The sequence below is a fragment of the Perissodus microlepis genome, chromosome 10 (genome assembly GCF_051167445.1).
Source record: "Perissodus microlepis isolate ML-2025 ecotype Zambia chromosome 10, ASM5116744v1, whole genome shotgun sequence".
Taxonomy (NCBI): Eukaryota; Metazoa; Chordata; class Actinopteri; order Cichliformes; family Cichlidae; genus Perissodus; species Perissodus microlepis.
In genome coordinates this window covers 1,783,414-1,795,878 of record NC_140470.1, presented here as the reverse complement: position 1 = coordinate 1,795,878, position 12,465 = coordinate 1,783,414, and the positions used below count along the sequence as shown (strand labels likewise).

At 41.9% G+C, this 12,465-nt stretch overlaps 1 protein-coding gene across 7 annotated transcripts in view; it reads right to left on the bottom strand.

Annotated features, from left to right (window-relative positions):
• Positions 1–12,465, bottom strand: part of auts2a (activator of transcription and developmental regulator AUTS2 a) — a 336,075-nt gene that overhangs the window by 247,861 nt on the left and 75,749 nt on the right. For 5 of the 7 annotated variants that reach the window (XM_084941432.1, XM_084941426.1, XM_084941430.1 and 2 more), the window contains exon 3: positions 10,224–10,430. In XM_084941432.1, coding sequence (XP_084797558.1) covers positions 10,224–10,430 — 207 coding nt within the window. The remainder of the gene's footprint in view (positions 1–10,223; positions 10,431–12,465) is intronic. The other 2 variants (XM_084941427.1, XM_084941431.1) reach the window with 1 other exon arrangement.

The window sequence follows — 12,465 nt, the reverse complement described above, 5'->3', positions numbered from 1 at the left end:
GTATAAACAATAATGATCTCCAAGGAAGCATCAGCAGAAAATTTTTTGCCACGAGAAACCATGGCTGACTCCACTAACATTCCTGCACTACGACCATGACTATGGCAAATACTGTCATCTCTTTAGACCTGCTGTTGCTGGTGAAAATGTTGTCTGTGCCAGTGAACAAGGCAGGAGCGGGTAGAAAAACTGCTTTGACAAAGATGGTGAGCATCTGCATGATGTCACACAGGCACAAACAAACAAACAAACCAGTTTTCAGCAGTAAGAGCTGGAGGAAGGGATGAAAGAGTCCACACTTTTTCACAAGGTCTTACATCACTTTTCTTAAGAGGGGTAAAGTGGAAAAAAGACTCATCCAGGTGGACTTGAACTATCTTGACTGCTCATCAGAAGCCTGTGCAGTGTAAACGGTGGCAGATCGGATTAGACACAAGTCTTACAGCCGTGCTGGAGTGGTCTGCTTGTGACAGGGGCTGGACAGCTGATAAAAGCTTCTTCAAAAACCTACAGCCCACTGGCCAGCATTGACTGACGGCTCAGATGGCTCTGCGCTTTAAGTGGCCAGCACTCAAAGTACAGCCACTTAATTTTTCACAAACTGATTGTGAGGGCTGTCAGGAGTGAGAGCCTGCATCAGGTTGGATAGTGACTAGTAAGAGCAGATTTCTGTCCTTCAACAGCGTTTTGACTGCACGAGTGCAATGAAATGACTCCGTTTAATAGTCATCCGAGCGGGTAGTCCAACCCTCCATCCTCTTGCTGCCTGTCCTCCCTTCAAGAAAAGTGACACTTCAAAAGAAAAGGTTCTCAAAGCTGAGCGAGCTGGAAGTGTGCGGGAAAACAACAACAACATGAAAACATTTTCACAGACATGCCGGCGCAGGCTTGTCACACGGCATCGGGGGTTTCTGCCGAAGACAGGCTGGAGGAGGCGACAACATAAACGCACACAAGTCGTCAGCACGAGACAGGGTGGGTGGATGCGTGCGGTTACTGCGCAAGTGTTTTGTCAAAGTGACTTAAGGAGGACGGGGGCTGCAAGTTCACGAGAAAAACAAATTATGGTGTAATAACAGGAGCATTGCTGGCTTCATGAAATCTGTTAGTCTGTCACTTACACATAGGTGAGTTTTTTGCTGATGTTTGCCACAGTCATTCAGGCGTAGCCACAGCAGTAACAGAGACAGACATCACGAGTTAAATGGAACAACATTTAGGTACCTCAGCCGTGTCAAGCAAGGTCACTCTTTGGGTTTTTCTTTCTCTGTCTTGACTTTACTGAACAGGGTAATGACCTGCAGGCCTCAAACCCAGGTGAGCCACAGCTCCTCCCACCAATGTCTTCCTGATAACTAGGCAGACAGCGTTCTGTCTACAACTAGAGATCAAAGTGTTTTCATTGATGCTGTGGCACTATGGGGTGCATGACACAGACGCACAGCTGATCAGTTGGCCTAGGTTGCACAGCAGCTAGCAGCACATGTTTTTCAGTCCAGCAAAAAGTGCACTTTTCCCCCACAAATATGCGTGTACCTGAGAGCAGTCACAATGGTCTACAACGTTGTCTCTGGAAGAAATAGTTGGAATGTAGATAAGGCACTAAGAGCAATTACTGGAGGATGGGAAGAATCAAAACAAATATAGCGTGATATTGCAATAATTTGTGTGATGATATCGCATCGATATGAATTCAAATATGAACAGCGAGGGCTCGTCTCATGCACCATCACCCACAGACGACATTAGCTGACTGAACTTGCATCAAATCGGCTCAACCAAGTAATCCCAAAACTAAACTAAACAGTGGCTGCATGCACATTCTGCAACATGTTGTTGCAGAATGTGCATGCTGTTACTAAACTTGTTACAATTAGTTACTAAATTGTTGCCCAAAGCTTGAGGAGCACGCTCACAACCACTTTTAATCGCACAGCAGACCCAAGTTGCCAGATTTCTGCAAAAAGTTGCAAAGAGATTGTTGAAGGTTTGCAAATAATTGCTGTCCAATTCATGAATGCAGACAGATTCCCAACATGCTGCCTTATTGCACAATTCATGGGGACTCGACTCTGCTCAGTTCAAATGTAATAGTTAGATGTGTATGTATGTAGTCTATGTAGACAGCAACAGATATGTGATATTTGATGATCATTTTTAAGACATAATTTGTTTTTAAACCATGTGGAAACTTACAATATACGTTATTGTAATATTTAGCATATAAAAAAATGTAAAAAAAATCCCAATAATTGTGATAAGATTGTCTGTAGCGATTCCCTCCTAGAGCTGTTACTGCTACTTTGTTCAGACACTGCAGTTAAAAGTAAAAATGTAACCGTTTTATTTCACTAACTCGTTTTTGAAATGGCCATGAACTCAGTCTTATCCCACTCTGAACATGTGTGTGAGACGGGGGCAGCTGGAGCACCACACACACACACACACACACACGCCTTACAAGAATTTGCATTTATAATGAAAGAGGCTGAAAAGAGGCAACTAAAACCTTTTCTGTTAAGCACAGATGTGAAAGTATGAAGTTCCCAGTGAAGCTGTGCAGAGGTGTAAGGGCCTGCAGGGACGTCAACAGACACGTTGCTGTGCTAACATTGTGTCACACAATGCTGTAAAAACACATATACACAATAACACACAGCTTTGTGAAGGGCCCATTACATCTAAATGTTTACACATTGTTGTCATGTGTGTTAAAAAGACACAAAGAGCGCAAAACAAGCCATTGAAAGTGGATTTGAGTTGATCCCCTTCTATAAACTGCCACTGTGACAGTGATAATTACCACCCCCACAACTGAGGCTCCCATCAGAATGGATTTAGCATCTTATCTGACAATCAGGACATTGCTTTTCTTCGAATCTCTTATTGGCTTAGCGGATAAGCTTATTAAGGGTGACCCGCAAAGCTGAGAGAGCTGAACGTGATATTTCATTTTCACTGCAGATTGAAAAGCATGCACGCTTGCCCCCATCTTGACACAATCAGGGCTTCTGTACAAATATTTACACAGATGCAAGTACAACCAGGCCCATACAGCTTTTACCTTGATGTCATTACACTTGGTTACTAGCTGACTAAAATAAGAGTTCAGTACAGGTAGGAGGACTGCTGCTGAATGATAGTACGCGCCCTCTGGCAGGCCTAAGGCACTGCTTTTCGGAGGATCTAGCCAGTGAGATGATTCGTGGAGCCAGAGGCCAGTACCCTGTGGTTGACTGGCTGCTCTGGTTTAAACTTCTCAAGGAGGCGTCCTTAACCCTTAGGACTGGGCGCTCCTCTGCAGCCTACACAGCAACTACTCCTAACAGCTGGGACAAACCCAAAGAGCACATCTCCTTTTTCACACGTTTCAGGTGTGACTAACAGAAGGCGATAATGTGAAGCAGTGACAGGCGCCTACTTTTTAAATAAAATGTGAAACTGTCACAAAAAACTTACGGTACACATATTCAACTGCAAACATGGATGGATTTTTTTTTACCTCTTTAGAGGAAAGCATCGTGAGACTATTTGCACGTTTAAAAGATAATAACATGTTGAATCCACAGATTTCTTTTTAATTGTTCTGAAAGACCTGCTTATTTCCAAAAAACACAACCAGCAGTGTGATTTGCTCAAACACAGAAGGGGCTCATTATCCCCATTACACTACACTGTTATAGGAGCCAATATAACACCACGAGCAGCTGACAGCCTGTGATGCCAAAGATCGCACTTAATCCAGAGTTCAGTTATTGTGCTGGAGGGATTTGCAAAAAGGATATCAAGGTGCAAACTATTAATGCTGAGATGAAAGTAATTACACGTGTTGTATTTTTGTGAGAACATCCTAAAAGCAATAAAAAAAAATGACACAATCAATTGTGAGAATTTGCTCGTTAAACAGAATTATTCTACACATGCACTGCGGTGAGATATGGTGGCTACGTGCACACGCTCAACTGCTATGGTGCCAGATTGCAGTAGCACGAGTACGTACAGTGGTCCCTCGCTGTAACGCGGTTCGCCTGTTGCTGATTTATTTTGTGCAATTTTGCAGGCTTTTTTTTTTTTTAACTGCGCATTGTGTTCTCCGTCCTGACTGGCTGTAGACCACTGTCAATCAATCTTGTGCCGTGTCTGCTGTACAGGACAGAATGTGTTCAGCTTGTCAAATTGACATAAATCTTCGATCGCTAGCAGTGTGACTCTGAAGTGCTGCACTGTATGTTTGTACGTTTTCTCCCCAACAAACACAACAATGTCAATGAAACTTTTTGCACCGTCAAAGGCTCCTGCAGTAGCACCCAAAGGCAGAGGAAGATGCTAACCATCGCATAAAAAGTCAGACTTCTGGACATGCTAAAGGAATGGTAAATGGTAAATGGCCTGTATTTGTATAGCGCTTTTCTAGTCCCTAAGGACCCCAAAGCGCTTTACACATCCAGTCATCCGCACATTCACACACATACTGGTGATGGCAGCTACATTGTAGCCACAGCCACCCTGGGGCGCACTGACAGAGGTGAGGCTGCCGGACACTGGCGCCACCAGGCCCTCTGACCACCACCAGTAGGCAACGGGTGAAGTGTCTTGCCCAAGGACACAACGACCGAGACTGTCCAAGCCGGGGCTCGAACCAGCAACCTTCCGATAACAAGGCAAACTCCCAACTCTTGAGCCACGATCGCCAGGAAGGAAGGTAGAAGTTGCCGTATTTTTCAGATTATAAGGCGCATTAAGCAAAATAAAACAGTCAGAAAAGTCAAACTTTACTCATTCTTCTTGCTTCCTCTACTTCCGTACCATTGATGATTCATTAATGTTGAATTCTCTGGCAGCTGCTCTGTTCTGAAAACATGGTTTGATCTTTGGTTTCATTCTATAACACTGGACTTATTTTTCTAAGAAGGTTTGAACTTTGAGAGTTTAAACAAAAGAGAAAAGTGTGAAAATGTTAGTGCCTGTCTGAGAAAAGTGTATAAAGTGTGTAGTGAGGGGTTTTACAGCCTTAACATCTATAACAATTGTAAAAAATAAAGTTGACTACTTCTCGGATTTCACCTGACGCGGGTTATTTTTAGAACGTAGCGATAAACAAGGGACCGCTGTAATCACTTTCTCACACTACTGAGGGGTTTCCATGAATCAAACACTTTATAGTTAAATCTAAACTCCTGACTAATAAAAGCAAATCTTTGTCCCGTGAAAGTCAGTGTGCATAATGATAATATTCCAAATTTAAGTCCCTTTTTTTTAATGGAAGGATTACTGGGACAAACTTCAAACATATTTCTGATTGCACTGTTTGTGTAAAGATACTCATGGTGAACAGCTAACTTAGCTAATCTGTATGTAGCAATAATAGCTGATGGATTCTCAGCAAACTCTAACTCAGACAAACTTCTGCATCGTTCAGGCGTAAAAATCATTGTTCCTGACGTCTGAGGACAAACACAGACAGACAGACTGAGATGTGGAGGATTGGGGAGAGATGTCCAACCTAAGCCCTCCTTGCCCTCCCCCAAATCCCACCCCCACTTCTTGTCTTCCTATTCCCCAGCACCACAGACCAGATGGGCCTCACAGCATGGCCCTCTGTTCACCACAGGCCACCACTCCAACATCAGTGAGCAGACCAGTGTTGTCAGAACAAACCCCCGGTCCCCCCACCACACACACACACACACACACACACACACACACACACACACACACACACACACACACACACACACACACACACACACAACAGACACACTGCCTTGAGCTAACTGACCACAGAAACACTCCTCGACCTTAAAGGGCTTTGATTACATTTTAACTAAAGCCTGGAAGTCTTTCTTTAGAAAAACAGGATCAGTAACTCAATATGGCACAAGTGACAATTAAGCAAAAACAATCCCCCGGAGCAAAAGACAAAAAACAAACTGTGATATGATAAAGGCAGAGGAGCGAGTCATCATTGTGGTTTGTTACTGCGCTCTCATCCATCTTCACTGAAGCTTCCTCTATCTGGGCTCTTCACTGTGAGGCGATGTGTCAGAGGCGCTTATAAACATTTCTCTATTTCCCCCCTTGAGCTTACAGTATCTCAGCTCAGTACATTGGGTCAGTGCCAGAGATCGAAAGCATTCGCTGCAATCTGCAAACTTGGATGGAAGGGGAACAAAGAAGAAGAAAAAAAGGGGAAAAAACACCTTTTGCTTTATTTAACATCAAATTTTTCATCTTTCTTTCTCTCTCACTCTACTTAAAGTCAGAGGTAACAGAAGCACTTATAACAGCCACTCTATTCAGACCGCAGGGACAATTAAACCTCTGACATTTAAAAATTTAACCTTGTGTTAGGACAAAGATTTAACATTTATTTATATTGAAGGCCAAAAACGACAGATCGTAGTTCCACTGCAGCTCGTTTTCCTCAAAGAGGGCAAAAAGGGGTGGAGTAAGGCACAGATGATGATGATCTTTTCAATTATGCAGATGTCAGATTAGGTTGTTATTGAGCATCAAGGTGAACGGGTCGATCTGCATCTTAAAGGGAACAAAAAACTTTTTCAACACAGACGACTGTAGCTGTGCGTCACAGCTGCACGCCAGCCAGCGGATTGCATTATCCAAACCATCTGCAGTGTAATCGTTACAATCATTTAGGATATTTACTGAGATCAGAGTGTGCCATTGTAATTTGGAGAGCTCTCACCAGTGAAAACCTTGAATGCCTTGCAATTAACTCATTAGTGTTGCCACTATCAAGACAAAGCCATCGAGAAAGCGCGCTGTGGTGACGCACGCCGAGTTAATGTTCGCCTGCATGTTCGCCTGCATGTCAGCTCACACGTGGGAGAAAATGTGGCACGCGTGTCTGAATGTGTCCACAGACGCTGGCTGCTCAGAAGATCAGGACTGGACCTGATCGTCATTCTCCACTGAAACACACAATCACAGTCATAGCAACACAAAACCAATCAAATATTATTGTTTGCATATCTGTTATAGCTGCAGACTAGAAATTTGAACTTGATACCAAAGAAAATGCTCAGTACAATTACCACAGAAGATTAAGCTCAGGGGTTTTATTGGTTTTACAGATTACTGAGGGTCATTACAGATTGATTAGGTAAATATATCTTAGACTCTGATCCTGGTGTCTATGCTAGCTATCACAGAGCGAAGCGACAGCTCGCCAGTCTATCGCTTGGCTAACACTCACTTTCACACCTGTGGGTAATTTAGAATCATCAATGAACCCAACCTGTGGGAGAAAGACCGAGTACCCAAAGAAAAGCGCCACAAACGCAGAAAGGCCCTGGTCAGGCGATCGAGTCCAACTCAGAGTCTTCATGCTGTGAAGCAACAGTGCTAACCGCTGCACCACCCGTGCTGCCACCATCGAGGAAATTGAATATAGACAAAGACCACTATCAAAAAATGACCAATGAATTTGTGCGATTCAGAGTGTGACGGCACAGTCATGCTAAAGTAAAGAAGCTCAGTGTGAAACACTGAACCAGTCTGACCTCACAGCCGGCTGCAACAAAAGAAGAAACACTTGATTGCACAAATAGGAAAGTTAAAGTTTAACATCTGCAGCTCTTTACACCCTCAGCCCTGAACTCTGATTCTGCTGCTCTGAATTTCACTCTTTGTTCCCTCAGATTACTTCTCCACACTCTGGTAATCTGGAGTAATCTGCTCTGCATGGCTGTTCAGCCTGCAAATATTATTCACCTTTTATTTAACTAAAGTGCACAAGCTGCTATGTTAACTATAAGAGATGACAACTGTGGCTGTAAATAATTACTAATAGCTAACTGCTAACATTAACATTGCACATGTTAACTTCAGTGTTATTGAAACAGGAGCTTTACTGATTTCTGGCATCCCTCCTAAAGCACTGATCAGCGTTATGAATGTTAACTACTTCAGCTGTGAGTGAGGGAGGAGCTGTGTGAACATACAGCACTGTCGGCATCCATACTGCTGTAAATGAGTATCTTCATTTGATATTAATATCTGAGTATTTTTTATAGACAACCATAATAGCAACAACAGGAAAGGACATGAAACAGTTACAACACCCTCCCAAAACAGGCTGTGAGAGCTGCACACATGATCTCAAAGTAACAGACTGAAGAGATCGCCAGCTGAGCATTACATTTCTCGCAGTGTACCATATAAAATAAAAGTATACCATATATAACATATTTTTGACATTGCCAAAGGAAGCTATGCACATGTATTACTGAAGAGACCCTATTACTGAATATTTGCTGCCATTTACGTTGGCACCAGCTCTGCTCAAGAGTGTGTGTGTGTGTGTGTGTGTGTGCGCGCGCGCGCTCGTCTCCAAACAGCAGCGAAGGAGAAAACCGTGAAATGACATTACTCAAATGGAAGGCAACTCGTTATGTTCATTTAAGTGCAATAAAAGCTTCCCATCAGGTGTTAATCCATGTATTACAAGATGCAAGAGGGACAAATGACTCCTTTACTTTGAAAAAACACTAGCAGAAAAAAAAGTTACAGCATTTAGACTTCTGCAAATCCCCCTAAAACTAGGCAGGTATGAGGCAATAAGAAGAAAAACAATGTGATGTAAGTGATGTAATGCAGTTTGCTTATGTGATATCCACATGTGTGCAATGCACAGATTTTTGACCAGCAGGTCAAAGTTGAAACACTGTTACTGCACAGTGTACATTTAAACAAACTGTGTGCATATGAAACAAACTGTGTGCATATGAAACAAACTGTGTGCATATGAAACAAACTGTGTGCATATGAAACAAACTGTATGCATATGAAACAAACTGTGTGCATATGAAACAAACTGTGTGCATATGAAACAAACTGAGTGTATATGAAACAAACTGAGTGTATATGAAACAAACTGTGTGCATATGAAACAAACTGTGTGCATATGAAACAAACTGTATGCATATGAAACAAACTGTGTGTATGAAACAAACTGTGTGTATATGAAACAAACTGTGTGCATATGAAACAAACTGTGTGCATATGAAACAAACTGTGTGTATGAAACAAACTGTGTGTATATGAAACAAACTGTGTGCATATGAAACAAACTGTGTGTACGTTCTCCCTGGTGAAGCTCAGAAACACACTCTTGCATATTCAGCTCGACGCTGCTCTGTGTGTGTGACAGTGCTGTAAACTGTGCTCCTGCATCAGGGTGCCACAAATATTCACTGATGACCTCGTCACCTTGCTACACACAAAAACATGTTATGAGTCATACATTAAACTACACCCACACCTCACAGGAGCTAGACTTCACACTTGTAGAGCGTTTGGACTCTTTGATTTAACCATTAGAGGTGCAATGTTTTATCGAGCAACTTCCAAAAATCCTCGATACAAATGATTTACTTCAGTCATTTAACAGAAATCGATTTAGGAGAACACGTGTGAATAAAAAGTGTTAGAAAATTAAAAATGGGCCGTCCCACTTTTTTCACCAAAAAGGGGCGCATCGGTCAGACTCAGTCATATTTATTTCATGGCTTTAGTACCATTATGTTACAGATTTAGATCAATAAATTACATTGTATCAATTAAACTATATTAATATTTTAAAATATAAAAGCTTTTTCCCCACCGCACAGATCAGTAAAATGTACACGTGCCAGTAAAACTCTGAGCATCTGACAGCTGGACGCTGAATTAGCATTAATTATTAACATCGACACCATCAGAGGATCTATTTTCTGCTCAACAAGCATCACTTTAAAGCACAGGACAAACCTCAGTCCTTAAAATGTCGATATGCTTTTTGCATCCCAACTCTGCATGTATGCCATGTGATTTTTTCCTTTATAAAGTGCTTTCCACCAAAGTGTTCTAATATAGCAGCTATGCCATTTTTACAGACCTGTGAATTCCCATTAGACCCTTGGGCACTGCGCTTGGCCTTTTACTTTCAGATTGACAAGTTGGTCAGGTTTATGCAATAAGAATAACTTGGTTAGTGTTAGGAACAGACTGTGGTTTTGGTTCAAATGCCACAGTGTAACAACAGCTGCTCCATTAAGCCCACAGCCAGTCATCTCCAGAGCCTGTAAACAACCAGTTGTTGAGTGAAGTACTCATTTAATTTAAACTAAAGGAAACTAAAACTAAAGAAGCATTTATAAGAAAACTGTTTTTAATGATGGTCCTTCTACTCTTACTGGTTTCTTTGGTTTTTCATAACTCACCATCGTGTGTTTCTTGTTCAGGTGCTTCTTCTTTTTCCCTTGCGAGTGAGCCAAGCGGGGGTTGTTCTCCTGGTCTGAGGACTGGTGGTGGAAATTGTTCCTGCAGGGCTCCAGGCTCAGGCCATTGGGAACCCTAGAAGGGGTTTTCTTATGCAGGGATCCTGCCTGGCTGTCTCTGCCTTCCTGAGGCTTTAGTGCCATGTTCTTCTAGGAAGAAAACAGAACAAGACAAAGCTTTTATTAGAGTCAAAACAAGTATTTCATCTTCGTGCAAGCAATGTACTACAGACTGTATCAGCCAGACAACTGGCCTGTAAGAAGCCTGCAGTCACACCAACAATCAGCAGTTAAATGTGTGTTTGACTGAATTTTTATATCTATGAAAAGCTGCTCATTACACACTGCAGAGCTCAAAAACAGCTGAATACCTTTTCACAAAAGCCCATTTTGACAGATAGCAAATCTCCTCTACAATAAGCAGAGAGGATTTGCTCTAAATTGAAGGGCTATCATGCAGAAAGGCTTCGATGTTCCATCACTAAATTTTCTTACAAAGAATAAAAGAACAAGGTCACTGACAGTTTTTTCCTTTTCTTAAAGAACACAGTGGAGGTTCCAGCGATTTAAACCATGGATGTGACACTTTAGTGCTACGTCTCACGCAACGCTACACAACCTTTTGTTTCAGTCACTGTAGCGGCCACAACCACAAAGTCCATGTTGACATATTTTAAATGGATTTAATTTTTTAAAATTTATTATATTTTCAGCTCATTGTCTTCCATCCTTTTTCCCTCCCGCCTGTCAGCTCAGACATTACCATGTATGTGCACATGGACTGTAATAACACAAGTGACACGAATGGAAACCAATAAATACACTGAAAAAAGCCTCTAGTATATTTATAGAGCTCATGTTGGAAAGGAAAGGTGTCTGGAGCAACATCGCATTCAGATCACAGATTACAGAAGACAAGACGAGCTTTTCAAGGGATTTTTAAGTGTTTTCTTCCTGTGTAGTCACTGAGTGGACAGACTGTAATTGCTTTGATTAACAGGCTTCTTATCGTGAAGGTGAAAGGTCACGGGAGTGAACCCTCCCTGTGGAACATGACTTGAACAGATATTCATAGCTACTGGATGACCTGCTAATGAAAGGCGACTCATTATTCCTCCGTGAGGCTGATAAATAAATGAAACACATATATTCATGGTCCAAGGATGAACTGCGATGACTTCACCGTTCTTCTTAATTCTCATGTGAAAACCTGATCATCCACTTCAAATTTAGCTAACATGCTCATAGAGCAACTGTAAAAACATGACCTCACTATGTTAGCATGCTGACATTAGCATGAACCTACACACTGCTCACTCTCTCTCTCTCGCTCATGCATCAGTTTTGTTTGGAGGACTTTGATGTCACAGTGACGTAAAGTAAGTAAATGGTTTTAAATCAAATCTGATGGACAGAAAACAGGAGCGCGTAGCTGAGGGGCACACAGCGGCGCTAACAACAGAAACCCTGAACATTTAAGTCCATTTTGTCTTCTGTCAACATGAAACTATACAGGAGAACATTTGTCTTCATGGACAAACTGGATACTGAAAACAAAGCAATAAGATGAGTTACACAACTTGCAACTGCAAGAGTCTGAAAGTGCTCATCAACACTAATAGACTGCAGCTGAAGGGGCTGTGCAATGTATTACAGCCTCTACTGTAAAAGTTATCAAGAAAATCAGCTTTGTTATCTGAAGTGGTGACCTATTTTACTCTTTTTGTTCGAGCCATTGCTGTTAATAGCTCCAGGGAGAGGTTTAAGCAGATGAAGTGGCTCTCAGCATGGAAGTGCAAAGCTGCCGCAGCTGCACTGATAACATGTCAATAGTCTACAACACTGAGGCTGGAGAGACCAGCTCTAATGCAGTGTGCATTTGTAGCACCAATACATGATGCAAGTGTGCACGTTATGTTTTGGTTTTTTATGGAATTACAGCAATTTTATATTTACGGGCTTGAAACTACTGGACTGATTAAATGCATCAATATTACAGGCGTGTCTTGTTTTTTCATCATTTATTGAGAAATGGAATTAACTTTTCCGTCTTCAAGTGAAAAGTATTTGGTAACATGAAGACGCCTTGATGAAAGTGAAGGAGGCAGACAGCTGAAGTGGACGACTGCTGATTAATCAAGAAGAAAGAAAAAAAAACACACTAACCAAGTCAGGAGGTGAATAC